Source organism: Pipistrellus kuhlii, unplaced genomic scaffold, assembly GCF_014108245.1.
Source record: "Pipistrellus kuhlii isolate mPipKuh1 unplaced genomic scaffold, mPipKuh1.p scaffold_m20_p_90, whole genome shotgun sequence".
Taxonomy (NCBI): domain Eukaryota; kingdom Metazoa; phylum Chordata; class Mammalia; order Chiroptera; family Vespertilionidae; genus Pipistrellus; species Pipistrellus kuhlii.
In genome coordinates this window covers 150513-168514 of record NW_023425596.1, presented here as the reverse complement: position 1 = coordinate 168514, position 18002 = coordinate 150513, and the positions used below count along the sequence as shown (strand labels likewise).

General features: G+C 57.3%; 1 protein-coding gene across 2 annotated transcripts; it reads left to right on the top strand.

Annotated features, from left to right (window-relative positions):
* Positions 1–299: 299 nt before the first annotated feature.
* CADM4 (cell adhesion molecule 4) lies at positions 300–17611 on the top strand. Of its 2 annotated transcripts, XM_036428754.2 has the most exons (9): positions 300–449; positions 12654–12800; positions 13156–13308; positions 13556–13690; positions 14064–14228; positions 14378–14468; positions 14604–14776; positions 15966–16094; positions 16562–17611. In XM_036428754.2, exons 1-9 carry the CDS (start codon positions 386–388, stop codon positions 16669–16671), a joined length of 1167 nt encoding a protein of 388 aa, XP_036284647.1. In that variant the 5' UTR covers positions 300–385; the 3' UTR covers positions 16672–17611. The 2 variants fall into 2 exon arrangements, with proteins under 2 accessions (XP_036284647.1, XP_036284649.1); XM_036428756.2 differs by lacking the exon at positions 15966–16094.
* The last annotated feature ends 391 nt before the right edge of the window (positions 17612–18002 follow it).

Below are 18002 nucleotides of genomic sequence, written 5' to 3'. Positions count from 1 at the left end.
CAGCACTCCGCACCCGCACCTTGCACACGCACACGCACCGGCACACGCCAGCTCCTCCCTGCAACGGCTCACCCTTGCACACCTACACACCCGCGCTCCCCGGCTGGGCACGCACCCGCTCTGTCCGGCGCATCGCCCCGCGCGCGGTCCTCCCGCCTCCGGGCGCCGCGCCCCCGCCCGCCTCCCCGCGGGGCCCTCCCGCGCACAGTGTCTGCCCGGGTCTCCCCGTTCCTCCGGGACCCCGGCCCCGCCCCCGCTCCGGAGCCCCGCCCCTGGCCCTAAGCCCCGCCCCCTGGCGGGCAGGGGGGCGGGGCGGGGGCGGGGCCGCGGCGCGGGCGGCGCAGGTGCCGGGCCGGGAGCGAGCGGCGGCGGCGGCGGCGGCACCATGGGCCGGGCCCGGCGCTTCCAGTGGCCGCTGCTGCTGCTGTGGGCGGCCGCGGCGGCGCCAGGTAGGTGGGGGCCGGGGCGGCGGGCCGGGCCGGGGCGGCGGGGAGCGCGGCGCGCGGGCAGCCGGGCCGCCGCGGGGCCGCAGAGGCCGAACAATGCGCGCGGGGCCGGCCGGGCCCCCTCCCCGGACAAAGCGCAGCGGCGCGGGGTGGGCGCGGGAGCCGCGGGCGGGGGAGGGGGCGCGGGCCCGGCCGCCGTGCCGCAGCCCCCCGCCCCGCACAGGCCCCGATCCGGGCGGGGACAAAGGGACCGAGACCCCCACCCCCCCCCCCACCCCCGCCTCAGCCCGCCTTCCCCGGCCGGTCCCGCTGTCCTTCTGTCCGCGCTCTGCGCCCCTCCGTCCGCCTGTGTCTGAGTCCTCAGGCTCCCTCCTGGTCCCTCTACCCTTGTCCTCTGCCCCCGTCCCTCAGCCCCGAAGTCCTGCCCCTCTCCTTTCTCCTCGCCTGTTTCTCCCCCACCCTCTACCCTCTTTGTCCCCCGCCTCTGTCCCTGGGTCTCTGCTCCTTTCTAGTGGGTCACTCTGTCCCCCGTCATCCTCCCTAGTCCCCCTTCTCTGCCCCTCTATACCTGCTCTCCCTCTCTGACCCTGTCTTGTTGTCACCCTTGTTTCTCTCTCTGTCCCCCATCTGTCCCATCCCCTTGTTCCTCTGTCCCCTGTCTTTCTGTCATTCCTGTTTCTCCAGCCCCCTCTGTCACCTCTCCCTCTCATTCCTCCCCCGTCCCCTCTGTCTGTCCCACGGTCTCTCTGTCCCCTGCCTCTCTGCCGCCTCCCCTCTCCACCCTTACAACCTCCATCCTGGGATCCCTGTTCCCATCCTCCACCCCTCTCTCTCTCTCTCCCTCTCTCTCTCTCCCCCCCAGCACTATGTGCCCCTGGGGAGGAACTGAGTCAGGCAGGGCATCCCAAAAGGCCCCGGAGAGATGTGGGGGGAGGATTGCGTGGTGAACTCGGCATGTGGGCACACACGTGGATTCAGCAAATTCCTCCCAGTGGCTGCCCCTCCCCACCCGGTCACACACCCCGGCTGCTCCCCTCCAGTGCAGCCAGAGAGCCGCCCCACACAGCTCTCACACCCGGGGAGAGAGGCTGGGGACCTCCAGCATAGCGTGACCCTGAGACTGGGGACAAGGTCAGGAAATGTCACCCACACACCCTTCGCACTGTGTGCCTCGAACTTGTCACAGGCCACCTCCTCCCGGTGGGCAGAGCGGGTCTGGGAGGAAGGGAGGGTCGGGAGGTGGCTGGCGGAAGCGGGAGGGGTAGAGGTGCCGTGAGGTTTGGGAGAGGAGGGGGACCAGGTGGCCCCGGGCTGGGGGCCTGGGTGTGGATCCTGGCGCGCGCCGTTTGCCACAGTCACCGAGGACGAGGACCTTCCTCTCTCCAGGGCTTGGTTTCTCTCTCTGCAAAGTAGAGGATGTGGGGCCTGGTGATCTGACAGGGGAGGAGTTCCAGCTCGAACCCCAGACAAGGTGAGGGGCCAGGCTGGCCTCCCGCCGCCCACCTCGCGCTCTCCTCTGGTCTCCGCCATCGCTCCTGGACGCGCATCCTCACCTCCTTTCTTTGCCACAGACACACTGCCATTTCCCCGATGCGTGCTCTGGTACCTCAGCTACATCTCCTTCCAGTGTTATTTTTCTTCTTCTTTTTTTTTTTTTTTAGGCCCTAAAATCCAGCCTCCTAGAATCCTAGCACCAATGAATCCAGCAAACAAAAACCCTGGGGGTATTCTGTAAGATGGACTCCCTGCTGGGATTCTAGAGTCCCAGAATCTCTAAAAGTCTTGACACCTTTAACGTTCTGGAACCTCGATGGCATCAGCATGCTGGCCCCTTGGCATCTGTCACATTCTGCAATCTCGGCCTCTCGGAGAGCCCGGGTCTGGCACCTCTGCCATCTAGGATCTTGACAGCGTAGACCTTAGAACCAGAAGATGGCCTCAGAGGCCACCTACTCGGTGCGAGAATCTCTCACCCAGCACTTCGGGGAGGCAGGCAGCCTTACTGGTTTTTCCCTCGTTTAAAACCGCCGCATCCTGGTACTCTAATCCCTTCTGTAAACTTTCGCTAAATCCTGGGGCTTAGCAAGTCGGGAGAGAATGGTGTCGTGGGAAGAAGCACTCTGGATGGAGCCAGGAACCGGGCCTCTCTGGTGTGGTTTTCTATCCTCCCCATCCCTCCCCGAGCCTCGCCTTCCCCTTCTGTGAAGCACGGGTGAGGGAGCTGCTGGCGTGCGTGATCTCAGAGGGCCCTGCCCGCCCTCCTTTCCACTGGAGGCTTCTGAGCCGCTCTGGCCACTAGGTTTCAGGGTGTGTGCCTGGTGCCCTCTCAGGCACCTCCTTCCTCTCTCACCTTGCCCAGCCGGCAGCGGTGGGGAGGGGAGATGGCGTCCATTCGTGTCCTTTCAAAGATATATTCTCCCTTTTCCTGGCTCGCTCGTCTGCCGCGAATAGCAGGCAGATGCTGAGACTGATGCCAAAAGAAAGAAGGGTCCGGGGTGGGAGGTGAGAAAGAGGATGGATGGGTAGTCTGCCTAGAGATGCACAGGCCAGAGCTTGGAGCAAACAGACACCCAAATACAGAGAAAAGACAGAGGCTGTCAGAGCTGGGGGGCTGGGGGTGGGGTCAGGGGGGGGAGATTGTTGATTCCAAACAGTGTTTCCCTCCTCAGTGACTCACTTTTCCCTTCTAGAGTTCTGCCCCATTGCTCTGAGCACAGGGGGGCTTGCCCCAGTGTGAGTCAGCCCCGGGGGCAGGTCCCAGGAAGTTTCTGTCACTGACCCCCACCCGCCCACGAACTGGGTGCCCGAGTCCCCGTCGCTGAGGTCACATTCTGCAAAGGATTCCAAGACCTTAGACGCAGCAACGGGGCCGGCCGGGGCCTGGGTGGGTTAATGGCGTGCGAGCCAGGCCTGTCCCCATCGTGGGGAGCACAAAGACAGCTTTCTCTCTCGGGGTGGGGTGGGGAGGCGTGGAGACGGCCAGACTCGCCAGCACCCAATGGCGTGTGGCACCAGGACCCAAGCACCCACTGGTTTCTGCCCCTGCAGACCCCAGGCCGCTGGGGCTTCTGGGAACCGGGCACCACGGCTCCTCCGCAGGCACCCGGGAGGGCACGAGGGCAGCGGCAGAGCCGGGGCGCCCCTGGGAGGGGGTGAATGGTGGCCCCTGGGGGTGGCGGTGAGGACAGGGAGCCCTCAGTGCAGGCTCGCACCCTTCCTCCAGGAATTCCTCCGCTGACCTCCCCCCCACACACTCAGGGGGAACTCCAGAGGATTCCCCCACCCCCTGGGCCTGAGCTTGGAATCCAGGGAGTTCTGAATATCCCAGAAATGTGGGGGCCACAGGGCAGACTTTGTATGTGAGGCTCCTGACTCACCCTGAGGCCCCCCCGTCTGATGCTTGGTTTCCAGAGAAGAGGGGGATAGAGGGCTGGGGAGGCAGGACTGTGGCTCTCGGGACTGTACCTGGAGTCAGAAGTTTCCAAGAGAGGAGCAGGGTGGGGGCCGGACCCCTGGGTCTGAGGGAGGAGGGGCTGGGGGCCTGGACTCCCTGGGTCTGAGGGAGGAGGGGCTGGGGGCCTGGACTCCTGGGTCTGAGGGAGGAGGGGCTGGGGGTCTGGACTCCTGGGTCTGAGGGAGGAGGGGCTGGGGGTCTGGACTCCTGGGTCTGAGGGAGGAGGGGCTGAGGGCCTGGACTCCTGGGTCTGAGGGAGGAGGGGCTGGGGGCCTGGACTCCTGGGTCTGAGGGAGGAGGGACTGGGGGCCTGGACTCCTGACTCTGAGGGAGGTGGGGGCCGGGGCTGGACTGGGGTCTGAGGGAGGAGGGACTGGGGGCCTGGACTCCTGACTCTGAGGGAGGTGGGGGCTGGGGCTGGACTGGGGTCTGAGGGAGGAGGGTTCCGAGAGAGAGGGCTGGGGGTCCATACTCCTAGGTCTTGGAGGAGGAGGAGGGGCTGGGACCCTGACGCCTGGGTCCTGCGAATACAGGCGCCTTCACAAGGCTGAGCTGAGGAAGAATTGATGCTTTGTGCAACGATGCTCGGACTCCGCCATTGGTGGGGGGCGGAGGGGGTGTTCAGGCAGGACGCAGGGACGTACCACCTCCCCAGGGGAGGAAGCGGGAGAAGAAGGCACGATGCCACCAACCTCCCGGGGAGCGGATACGGAGGGGTGGCTGTGACCTTCCTGGAGCCGTGACCTTGAGACTCCCTTGGGTATTCGCTGACTCAGGACCCAGGAAGTGCTCCCCCACCCCACGGAGTTTCCGTGGAAACATCCACCAGCTGTGTCCTCGGGACCCCTGGCTCCCGAGCCCGACGGAGGAGGGGGCTGGAGGCCCGGAGTCCTGGGTTTGAGAGAGGAGAGGCTGGGGGCTGGGGACTCCTGGGATTGAGGGAGGAGGATGCTGAGACTCAGGCTCCTTCCTGGTCCTGATGGAGGAGGGTGCTAGGAGCCGGGAGGAGCCGGGGAGAGGAGGCAGTTGGGGCTGTTTTCCTGGGTCCGAGGGAGCAGGGTGCTGGATTCTGGGCCTCTCTACATGTCACCTGCTCGGCCAGCAGCTCTTTCCCAAACCCTCCCGTCTCTTTTCCAGGCACCATCCCCATGACAACTCCGGGCTGTCAACACCGTTTAAAGGGCCAGCACCCCAATCCCCAAAGCTCAACCCCTCTCTGACCAGAGAGTCCCGCCCCACCACCCCCCAACCCCAAAACAAAAGCTCCCGGGACATTGATATTCCAGGCACAAGCACTGTTGGTTACTGAGTCTTCGGGAGGGGGAGGGAATGAGACAAAAAGCCCCACCCTCACCCCATGTGCACCCTCAAGCAGAGGGCAGGACATAGACTTGGGGGGCATCCCGATGGCTCTCCGGAGCATTAAGTTTCTGCCACCAAATCACCTGGGGCCCCTGAGCCTCATTTCTCCACGTCTGTAAAATGGGGGGCTAGTATTGGCTGGGATCCTCGTGCAGGATCCATGGCGAGGCTGCAGAATGTTTGTGTGTTTGTTTGTTTGTTTTAATATATTTTATTGATTTTTTTTTTTTTACAGAGAGGAAGAGAGAGGGATAGAGAGTTAGAAACATCGATGAGAGAGAATCATCGATCAGCTGCCTCTTGCACACCCCCCTACTGGGGATGTGCCCGGAACCCGGGACCCCTCAGTCTACAGGCCCACGGTCTATCCACTGAGCAAACCGGTTTGGGCCAAAATGTTTTTTTATAAACAATTTATTTTTATTTTTATTTTTTAAGTATATTTTATTGACTTTGTACAGAGAAGAAGGGAGAGAGATAGAGAGTTAGAAACATCAATGAAAGAGTCATCAACCAGCTGCCTCTTGCAAACCCCCCACTGGGGATATGCCTGCAACCAAGATACATGCCCTTGACCAGAGTCGAACCCGGGACCTCTCAGTCCCCAAGCCGACGCTCTATCCATTGAGCCAAACCGGTTTTGGCCCGAAATGTTTTTTTTAAAGTGCCAGATGGAGCAGGCAGGCCCGTTTTCGTGTGCATGGATGGGCAAGGTCCTGGAGGCTGCTGTCATAGCAGTTTTGCAGAGGGCTCCCTGAGCTCGAGGCCCTGGGCTAATCCCTAGGAGGCAGGCATTGGCTTTATCCCCATTTTGCAGGCGGGCAGCTGAGGCTCAGAAAGGTGAAGCCACGGCCCGCGGTCCAGCTGGGACCGGCCCAGGTGTGTAAGGTGAGAATAGCGATGCCACCAGGATGTTGTGAGGCTGAAATAAGATCCTGCCTGACACGTGCCATGCATTCATCCATCTCCAAACATTTGCCAGGTGCCAGGCACACGGCTGGGCACTGAGGGCATGGCAGTAAGCCCCAGGGTTTCTGTCCCTGCTCCCTGGAGATACATCTAGCGATGGGGGACAATAAATAAGTGAGCACACTAGTAAAGTAATCTCAGCGAACTTTCCACACAGGAAATAGAACAGCGGTGGTGAAATAGAACGTGTTCTGGAGGCGAAGGGCTGGGGGGTGAGAGAAAGTCACTCTGAAGAGGTGTCTGTGTGAGCAGAGTCACCTGAATGGGAACAGGAGGCAATCGGGGTGGGGGGGGGGTGGCAAGGGGAAAGAACATTCCAGGTGCCGGGGCTGGTGTGGCTCAGTGGATAGAGCGTCGGCCTGCGGACTCAAGGATCCTGAGTTCGATTCTGGTCAGGGCATGTACCTTGGTTGTGGGCACATCCCCAGTAGGGAAGTGTGCAGGAGGCAGCTGATCAATTTTTCTCTCTCATCGATGTTTCTAAGTCTCTATCCCACTCTCTTCCTCTCTGTAAAAAAATCAATAAAATATATTTTTTTAAAAGAAGAAGAAGAAAGAACATTCCAGGCAAAGGGAGGAGCAAGTGAAAAGGCGCTGGGTGGTAGCAAGCTCAGCGTGCTTGTAGGACGCCAAGGCCAGTGAGCTGGGGTGAAGCGAGGGTGATCAGAACTGTAGCCAGCGAGGGGCCAGGCCACGTCGCACCTTGCAGGCCCAGGGCAGGAGTCTAGATGTTATTCTAAGTGTAATGGGCAGCGAATGAAGGGTTTTAAGCGGAAAGGTGACTTGATCTGATTTGCTTTTTTGGAAAGTCCATCTAGCAGACGTGTGGAGAAGGGCCTGGTGGGAGGCAGGCATGGGTGGATCCAAGGAGGCCCATGCGTAGTTCTTAGAGGTTCAAGTAAGAGCCCTGGCCAGAAAGGCTTGTCTGGGTGGTGTCCCAAGCACCAGAAAGTCGCTGGTTTGATTCCTGGTCAGGGCATATGCCCAGGTGGCAGGCTCGATCCCCCTATGGGGGCCTTGCAGAAGGCAGCCATCCGCTGATCAGTGTTTTCATTCTCACATCAATGTTTCTCTCTTTCCCTCTCCGTTCCTCTCTCTCCAAAAATCCATAAAAAATCTTTGGGGTGCCGAAGCGGGTTTGGCTCAGTGGATAGAGCGTGGGACCGAAAGGTCCCAGGTTCGATTCCAGTCAGGGGCATGTACCTTGGTTGCCAGCACATCCCCAGTAGGGGATGTGCAGAAGGCAGCTGATCGATGTTTCTCTCTCATCGATGTTTCTAACTATCTCTCTCCCTTCCTCTCTGTAAAAAATCAATAAAATATATATTTTTAAAAAATCTTTGGGGGGAAAAATGGTTCCAGTAAGAGATACCATAGTGTCACTGGGCTAGAGCTGGGGCAGGGGTGGGGAACGTCCAGCCCACTGGCCATATCAGGCCGGTGAAATCATTTGGTATGGCCCAGCCAACACATTAGGGGTGAGTTAATTAAGTGTTTGACCAAATAGGCTAATTTTTTAAGTTGATAATTTTGTATGGCCCATGAATGACGTTATAAATATGCAGATGGCTTGGCAAAAAAACAAAAACAAAGAACCCTGAACTAGGGATATGGCCAAAGAGACAAAGATGAATGTGTGTGGGATGTTTGGAAAGTAGAATGGATAGATGCTGCTGATGGAAAGGATGTCAGAGGTGAAGGGCAGGGTAAGAACGAGCATGATTTCTAGGTGTGGGGCCTGCGCAGCCAGGCAGGTAGGTGATGGTTGTGACCTTTACTGAGATTGAGAAAACACGGAGAGGAAAACATTTGGATCGGACATGTGAAGCTTGGTATTCCGGGAGGCACTAGATAAATCACTATCAGTGGCATAACAACACAAAAAGTTACACTAAACGTGAAATAAGTCCCGAAATAGGCAGCTGGGGCTTTTACAGCCGCTCCACAGCATCACCGGAGGCCCAGCTCCTGCCTGTGCCATCCCTGCCGCCCTCTTCCTCATGGCCCAACACGGCTGCCAGCCCGCCAGGCCTCCGCATCCCAGCTCCAAGCAGCACAAAGGTGACCTGGTGGACAAGGGCCCTGGCCCCCCTTTTCGGAAATCCTCCCCACATTACCCCATGGCACTTTTCCTCGGACCCACTCCGCTGCACGAAAGCCCGGGAGATATATCTCTGTGCGAGGCAGAGGGCAGCCGTAAGCTCCCCTCAGGGCTCCTCTGCAGAGGAGAGAGGAAGGCATGGGTGGCGGGGTGGAAGGCCATGCTCTCTCTCGGCCTCCACCCCTTGGAATTCATCTTTCCCGCCCCTCGGCCCCCAAAGGAGCTGCCCATCCTTCCTGCAGGGAGGAGAGCACGCTCGATGGGATGTTCCGGTGATTGGTGTCTAACTCCACATCAATCTGGAAAAGCCCTCCGGGACAGGGACCTTTTCTGACTCATCTCTGGGCACACAGCCTGGGAAACCTACCCCTGCCGAGGAAATACTCACATGAATGGATAAGGAGTGAGAGTTTCCCAGCACTTAAAGGTACATCGCCAGGTGTGGTCGTGGTTCTTTCCAGCTCCAAAACCTACACCGGCCTTCCGGAGAAAAGCTATAATCGCCTTCCGCCGGCACACCCCAAACCCCCTCACCAAAGCTGGACATACACCCAGACACCAGCGGTGGAGGTAGGTCTAAGTGAGATACAGAATCAGAGAGATCCGGATGCAGGTCCTGGGTCTGCCACCTCTTGGGCTATGACCTTAAGCAAGACATTTTCTCCCTCCGGACTAATGGTCTCATCTGTAAAATGGGAACTGGGAGAAAACGTGATGGGAAACGGGTGCCTACGTTAATTCAGATATTGTGATCATTTGCATGGAAATTATACAGGTAATGTCCTCAGCACAGCAAGCGCCTAATAAACAATAGCTATTGTGATTGTGATTCTGACGCTGACAGTGACAATGATGATGGTGATGCTGATGGTGATTAATCTCAGCTTCCAGCCTTCTGCCAGGCTGTTTTCTCTGCTGGAAACACCCCCTTCCTAATCACCTACCTTGTTCCTCTGCCGTGTTAATCAGAGCCGGTTAACGTCCATAACGAACAGTCCTGGAACCTCCGTGGCGTTACAAAAAAAAAGTGCATTCCTCGCTCAGACAAGCCACAGGGGGCAGTGAGTCAGGCCCCAGGCTTCCAGCTCGTGATCCTATCTTTTCTAAGCTCCCTGGGGTTCTCTCCATTCAGCCGTTAAGAAGGAGTGATACCCTGGCTGGTGGGCTCAGTGGTTAGAGCATTGGCCCTTGAACCAAAGGGTCTCAGGTTTGATTCCTGGTCAAGGGCACATATCTGGATTGCAGGTTTGATCCCAGCCAGGTTGGAGAGCATGCAGGAGGCAACCAATCAATGTATCTCACATTGATGTTTCTCTCTCTCTCTCTCTCTCTCTCTCTCTCTCTCTCTCTCTCTCTCTCTCTCTGTATCTCCCCTCCTCCCCCCACCCCTCCTTCCTTCCCATTCTCTCTCTCTAAAAAAAAAAAAAAAAAAAAGGAAAAATATCTTCTGGTGAGGATTAATAAAAAAAAAGGGAAAGAAAAAGAAGGATGTGAGTGAGATGAGCCAGTTTGGAAGAGGTGTTTCTCTCTTCCATCTACATCCTATTGACCAGAAGTCAGTCATATGGCCCCACCTAAGTACAAGGGACCCTGGGAAATGTAGCTTAATTACCGGTATGTGTTGTACCAGTTAACTTTCGGGGTGTAACAGCACATCTAAAATGTAGTGGCTTTAGCCTGGCCTGTATGGCTCAGTAATTGAGCATTGATCAATGAAACAGGAAGCCATAGTTCAATTCCCCATCAGGGCACATGCCTAAGTTGTGGGCTTGATCCCCAGGAGGCAGCTGAGCAGTGATCATTGGTGATCATTCTCCCTCATCATTGGTGTTTCTATCTCTCTCTCCCTCTCCTTTCCTCTCTGAAATCAATACAAATATATTTTTAAAAATAAAAATAAGCCGAAACCGGTTTGGCTCAGTGGTAGAGTGTCGTTCTGCGGACTGAAAGGTCCCAGGTTCGATTCCGGTCAGGGGCATGTATGTTGGTTGCGGGCACATCCCTGGTAGGGGGTGTGCAGGAGGCAGCTGGTCGGTGTTTCTCTCTCATCGGCGTTTCTAGCTCTCTATCTCTCTCCCTCTCTGTAACAAATCAATAAAAATATATTTTAAAAAATAATAATAAATAAATAAAAATAAAGCCTAGTGGCTTTAAACCATCACGTCATTCGCTCACAACGCTGGGATCAGCAGTTTGGACTGGATCAATGGGGCAGTTCTCTTGGTCACAGTTGGCGTCACTTGCTGTCTCGGGGGGGGGGGGGGGGGGGGGGGGGGTTGGTGCAGGATGGCCTCAGGCACACGGCTGGCGGGGTGACCGGCTATTGGCTGGGCTTCTCTCACCTTCAAGGAAGCTAGTCTGGGCATCTTCACTCAACTGTCTCAGGGCAGCAAGAGGCGTGAGCGGGAGCTGCAAGGTCTTTTGAAGCGTAGGTTCTAGCAAATTCTGTGGGTCAGAGCAAGTCCCAAGGCGTGCCCAGATTCCCAGGGTCTGAGTGCCTCAGTGGGTGGAGCCGCTAAGTCACCTTACAAAGGGCACGCACGCACGCACGCACGCACGCACGCACGCACGCAGAAGGGAAGCGTATTGTGGCCATCCCGCCGACAAGCCACAGCCTGAGCCCAGGTGTGGAAGGCGGGGTTCAGGGAGCACCTCGCGGTGTCCCACCCCTGGTCAGCTCCTGTTTACTTGAGATCTGGATCCAATAGAGCTTTCTTCCAGAACCTTCTCTAATCCCCCATCTCTCTCTAGGAAGTCTTTTAAAAACAACTTAAAAAAATTGTTTTTATTGATTTTTTTTAGAGAGTGGAAGAAAAGGGGAAGGAGAGAAACATGGATGTGAGAGAGAAACATTGATTGGCTGCCTCCTGCACATCCCTTACCAGGGATGGAGCCCTGAACCCCGGCATGTGCCCTGATTGGGCATCAAGCTGGCAACCTGTTGGTACATGGGAAAACGCCCAACCAACTGAGCCACACTGGCCAGGGTTTTGTTTTTGTTTTTGTTTTTTCACTTTTAGTGTTATTTTATGCTGAATTTACTCCAGGCCATACGCTTTTGTTTCTTCTGGAATATCTTTTTCTTCGTGCAAGTACCTCTCTGGTTTAGGTCTATCTGCTCTTCTTTAGAGGGACCATCTCCAGGCGGCAGGGAGAGCCGCACAGGTTAACCCGCCCATGAGCTCTGTACGTTTGCACTGCATCTTGGGAGCTTTTCACCTGGATGTACTCAGTGACCAGAGGATCTACATCTAAAGTCTTACGCTCAGCATTCTCTGCATTTAAGCAAAAATGGCAGCACTTCTTGCCCGGCCTGTGTGGCTCAGTGGTTGAGCGTCAACCTATGAACCCGGAAGTCGAGGTTCGATTCCCAGGGCATATGCCTGAGTTGTGGGCTGAGTCTCCAGTGGGGCGAGCAGGAGGCAGCCATCCAAGGATTCTCTCTCATTGATGATGTTTCTGTCTGTCCTCTCCCTCTCCCTTCTCTGCAGTCAATAAAAATATATCTTTAAAAATTCAGCACTCTTTTTGTGCCACTGACCCTGCATCCAGCTCCACTCTTTAGCCTGGCACACCTACCAACCCCACCATTGTGATGACGGAATGGCACACACTGCTTCTATAAAGTGACATCCTGCAGACATTGGTGGCTTTTCTTTTCTTTTTTTAAATCCTCACCTGAGGATGTTTTTTTCCATCAATTTTTTTTTTTTTCTCAAGAGAGAGAGTGGAAGGGAGCGAGGGGTAGAGAGAGAGACAGAGAAACATCGATCTGAGAAATAACACAGATTGGTTGCCTCCTGAACGCACCCCAACCCGGACTGGGATCGAGCCTGCAACCCAGGTACATGCCCTGGATCGGGAATCAAACCTGCGACCCTTCCGTTCCCAGGGCTGCCGCTCTAACCACTGACCCACACCAGCCAGGGCTGCTTGGTGGCTTTTTGAATGTGCATACCCCCGATGACCTGGGCAGTTTCACGAGTGTTCTTAAAGTGATCACAAAGATTTGCACCTCTTCATTGGCAGGATTCTGTGGTTTTTCTGGGTCAGGTGACTTAGCAAACCATTTTCAGAGGGCATCTCCGGCCGCTTTTGGGAAGAGTCCCCAGGCCGGCCGTCTTGGCCTCCCTTTCCTCTGGGCTCCCAGGGTGCCCGGGGCAGCCCCCTCTAGAGTCCCTCTCTTGGGCTCCAGCCTGCAGGAAACACTGGATGCGATACACTGAATGTGAGGGGAAGGAGAGGGATTGGAAGTTTGGATGGGAGAGCAACAGATGCGAGAGAGAATTGCAGCCATCAACGAGTCTCCTGTCCTGTCCAGGGGCGGGACAAGAAGTACAGACGGAGAACGTGACGGTGGCCGAGGGCGGGGTGGCGGAGATCACCTGCCGCCTGCACCAGTACGATGGGTCCATCGTTGTCATTCAAAACCCGGCCCGCCAGACCCTCTTCTTCAACGGCACCCGCGGTGAGTGCTGGGGTCCGGAACCCCATCCTGGAAGAGGGGGGCTGGGAGCCGATTCCTGTGACAGGAAAGAGGGCAGAGCTGAGACTCTGGACTCCTGGGTCCTCACATAGCATGGAGCCGGGGGGGTTCGAACCCTGCTCCTGTGGGTGGGAGGTCCTGCATCATTCCAGTCCCCAAGGGAGTAGAGGGAGGGACAGAGAAACATCGATGTGAGAAATGCATCCATGTGGGCATCTAGATACATAGGTATGGCTGGAGCAAAAAGGCAGAGGGCTGGACTCCGAGCTCCCGGAGGAAGGGTCGAACCCCGGAGGCCAGGATTCCCCCCCGTTCACTCCTGGTTCACTCACTCTAGCCCTGAAGGATGAGCGTTTCCAGCTTGAGGAGTTCTCCCCTCGCAGGGTGCGGATCCGGCTCTCAGACGCCCGCCTGGAAGACGAGGGAGGCTACTTCTGCCAGCTCTACACCGAGGACACCCACCACCAGATCGCCACGCTCACCGTGCTGGGTAAATCACACCTCTCCCTCCCGCTGCCCGCCCCTCCTCCTCCCTCCTCTGCCTTCCCTCATCCCGGGACCCTGCCCTGGCTGCTTTCAACCTCCCGGACATCAGGGCCCAGGCCACAGGGCTGGCCTGCCTGACCTCTGGGCTCTATGTTTGACCCTTGTTGCCTCAAACCCCCGCTGCCCGGTCCCTTTGAACCCACCTGGCTGTCTGCCCTGACCTCCCCGCTCCCCGCTCCTCCCTGCCGCAGTGGCCCCGGAGAACCCCGTGGTGGAAGTGCGGGAGCAGGCGGTGGAGGGCGGCGAGGTGGAGCTCAGCTGCCTGGTCCCGCGGTCCCGCCCGGTTGCCGTTCTGCGCTGGTACCGGGACCGCAAAGAGCTGAAAGGTATGATCGCCCCGAAAAGGGGGGTTCGAGGGGCGGGGCTTATGAAGAGGCGGGGCTCCAAGGGGCGGGGCCTGTGAGAGGCAGGTTTGCAGGGGCGGGGCTTGGAGGGGAGCACACGGGGCAGGTGGGCATGGGCCAGCGCGGGGCAGGCGGGCATGGGCCAGCTATTGAATACAATGACAGGTGGGAGGACAGGAAGAGCTTTGGGAAGAGGAACATGGGATGGAGGGCCTGATTTGGAAGACTAGAGGCGGGGCCAGTGGCTTAGGGGCGTGGCTTAGCAGATAGCCAGCTTTGGGATTGGCTGCAGGGAGGGATACCCTCGAGGGCGGAGCCAGAATCGGGGCTGAAAGACATCCGGGTCGGCCGGCAGGTGTGAGCAGCAGCAGGGAGAATGGCAAGGTGTGGAGCGTGGCGAGCACCGTGAGGTTCCGCGTGGACCGCAAGGACGACGGCGACATCGTCATCTGCGAGGCGCAGAACCAGGCGCTGCCCTCGGGGCACATCAAGCAGACGCAGTACGTGCTGGACGTGCAGTGTAAGTGCCCGGCCCGCAGGGACCCGGCGGGGTGGAAGGGTGGGGGAATGGGGGGCAGTCCCAACGCCAGCCGCTGCTGGACCCCGGGAGGGTTCCAACCCCGCGTGATGGCCCTGACAGCCACCCTCCCATCTCACTTCTGCCTGCAGACTCCCCCACGGCCCGGATCCATGCCTCGCAAGCTGTGGTGAGGGAGGGGGACACCCTGATGCTGACGTGTGCTGTCACGGGAAACCCCAGGTGAGCTCAGGGGCCTGAGACTCCTGAGGAGGGACCCTCTGATGCCTAGATGCTCCCTATCTACATTCCGGAGAAGTCGGAATTGGGTGCTGGCGCCTGCGTCCCTTACTCTTTCTGTATTTTACCCTGGTCCAGGCCAAATCAGATCCGCTGGAGCCGCGGGAACGAGTCTTTGCCGGAGCGGGCCGAGGCGTTCGGGGAGACGCTGACGCTGCACGGCCTGGTATCCGCAGATAATGGCACCTACTCTTGCGAGGCGTCGAACAAGCACGGCCACGCGAGGGCGCTCTATGTGCTCGTGGTCTACGGTGAGTGCAGGCTGCTGGGGGCGGGGCTCAGGGCAGGGGCGGGGCCTCCCGGGGTCCATGGGTGGGCGGGGCCTGTGCAAAGCGATTGATTCCGGAGGTCCAACAGTCCACAAAGTTCTTATAGTTCGGAGGCCAGACTGACCGCCTGGGTTCAGTTTTGGCTCTTGCAACATCCTATTGCCGGTGACATAGTCTGCTCCTTAGTTTTCTCTTGGGTAAAGTGGAATTGAACAATAGCACATATTTCAGGGTTTATGGAGATTGTAGGAGCTAAATATATAAAGTGGTTGGAAGGACCCTCGCCGGTTGTTCAGTGGGTAGAGCGTAAGGCTGCGCACCAAAGGGTTCTGGGTTCAATTCCGGCCAAGGACACGTACTTTGGTTGCAGTCAAGGCAGGTGTAGGAGGCAACCACTATCAGGAGTCTTCAAACTACGGCCCGCGGGCCACATGCGGCCCGCAGAGGAGTCTGATCCAGCCCGCCAGGTTTTTTGGGCAGTGAGCGCAGCCGAGGTGTTACAGTAGGAATTAGTAGTTCATATAGTCCGGCCCTCCAGCTCTCTGAGGGACCGTGATCTGGCCCCCACTTTAAAAAGTTTGAGGACCCCTGCCTAGATGATGCTTCTCTGTCTTTCCCTCTCTCTTCCACTCTCTTCTAAAAGGTCAGTGGGAAAATATTATCGGGGGGAGGATTAACCAAAAAAATAAAGTGGTTGGAAAGGCTCTAGCAAAAAAAATGTGTAACTCTTACGATGGTGCAGCTGGAATTTTGGACATGTTTGGGCGCTAGACAGCATTTTGGACACCAGAAACGTTTGGGACAAGGTGTGGTGAGGGACTTGGGCCCGAGGTTCTACGGGGGTAGAAACATGGTCCAGAGAAAAGGGGAGTGCTGTTTCTGTTCCTTGGGGGGTGCGGTAAGGACAGAAGGCTGAGCAGGCCCTCGCAAAATGACTCAGGAGCCAGTGGGGCGGTGTGTAATCCAACACGTTCCTCCAGGTAGGGGCAACGTCAGGAAAGAGGGAAGCCAAGCCTTGAGAAAGGCCCAGCAGGTGGCAGTAACTTGAGGGGCATGGCACATGAAGGGGCGCGGTTAGAGGGTGGGTGGAATGATTTAACAGGTTGGCAGCGATGGACGGGGCTGGGACCATCCTCCCATCCCCGGGTCCTGCGCCCTGTTCCTCTGACAGACCCCGGTGCGGTGGTAGAGGCTCAGACTTCCGTGCCCTACGCCATTGTGGGCGGCATCCTGGCGCTACTGGTGTTTCTGATCATTTGCGTGCTGGTGGGCATGGTCTGGTGCTCGGTCCGGCAGAAAGGTGAGTAGTGGTGGTGGGTTGTAGTTGGTGGTGGGGTTGTAGTTGGTTACAGGATTGGTAAGGGGGTGGGGTCTAGAGATGGAATTCAAGAGAGGGCAGAGCCTGTGGGATCTGAAGCCAGTATTCCCAAAGGGGCGGGTGTTTTGCCCATAAATAACAGGGATGAAACACTGAAGCTGAATTAAAAACGTGGGTTTAAATTAAATGACTTTGCCTTCCTAATTGCTGGATTCCTCGAGAACAGAGCAAGGGGATAGCACCAAGAGAACAGATAAGGGATGATCTCTCCATGAGCTTTTGGTATCTTCCTAATTCTGCTTCGCCCCTTTCTCTGCCCATGTTGCCATTCCCTGGTCTTGATTCTCTCTGTTCCCTGCGTTCCTTTCCTCCCTCTTTCTTGTCGGATGTCTGTCTCCTCTGTCTCCTTCTTCCCGTTTATTTCTGCTTAACTCCTGGCCCACCCACAGGCTCCTACCTGACCCACGAGGCCAGTGGTCTGGACGAGCAGGGAGAAGCGAGAGAAGCCTTCCTCAACGGCAGCGACGGACACAAGAGGAAAGAAGAATTCTTCATCTGACCCCGTCTCTACCCCAGGCCTGGCCTGGGCGAGGGGCCACCCCACTGCCAGCTGCAAAGACATTGACCAGAGTCTGAGATGGTGGGCATCTCTCCCCGCCACTAACACCTCAGACGTTTGGGCAGGGATGGGGGTGTCAAATGCCTGGGTCTCTGCGAGGGCCAGAAGCAAGGTCCCAGGGGCCTGGGGTCCCCCGGGGGGGAGGGGCCAAAGGTCCAGATCCCCCAAGTCCAGGGAGGGCGGTAGGGATCGGGTTAGGGAAAGATAACTGGGGGAAGGCCAGGGCCCCTAAGCTGCAGAACCAGGTCATGTGGGGGAGGGGATCAGATTTTGGGAAGGGTGGGGTGGGCAGGGCAGGGAAACACAGAATTCTTTGGGGGTCCGAGACCCCATGCCAGCCATTGTAGGAGCTCCTTAGAGCTCTGGGCACCTCTTTGCAAAGCCATGTTTGCACGGTGGGGGTAAGGGTGGGGGGGAGGGTGTGGAAACGGATTCTGTGTCTTTGTGTCATAACGTTGATGGAGGTGAGGGAGACAGCCCCGGCCCTTTTCCCCAATCCCCCTTCCCCAGGTCCCAGCTTCCCTTCCCTCTACCTTCTCCCCCCACATCTGTCCTATCTCTACTTGTCTCTGTCCACCCACTCCTGGGGGGCCTCCCCCAGCTCTCCTCCAGGCGCCCCCCCAGGGAGGGGCAAAGGAGTGTAGGGAGGGTGTTGGTCTCTATGGTTTTATATATAATATATTAAAAAAATAAAAAATCTGTATGAAATATCAGATTATGCCCTCCTCCCCCATTCCTGGCTTTTGCCCCCTTTTTCTTGTTTAAAAAAAGACAAAACAAAACAAAACACCACCACACAACATTTTTGTATGGGGCAGGGAGGGGAATGGGAAGGGGGTTTGGCAATCCCACTAACCACCATTAAACTGAGGAGAGAACACATGTCTGTGGTAGTTGTGTGTCTGTCCTTCTGCCCGAAGCTGCACCCTGTTGGGAGGGGCAGGGGGGGGAGTCGCCGGTGAACCATACAGGCCAAAATGAGGTCTCAGCAAAGGCACCTTGACCTCCTGGAGGGGGAAACTCGTTGTTTCCTAGACACTCGTTCAGCCAGTCAGTCTTATGTCCTCGGTAACTACTGAGCTACCCGATCCCTGCCCCATGACCTGGACCCTTGCTGTGGCTCACCCGCACCCCAGACGTCAGCCTCCAGGGCAGCTTTCAGTTAGTCACATCTCACCCTGGTCCTGCCTTCCTCAAAACCTTACCTGGTCTCCCTACCCACCTGCACAGCAAGACAGAGTTCCTTAACCTTGTATTCCAGGCCCTTCATT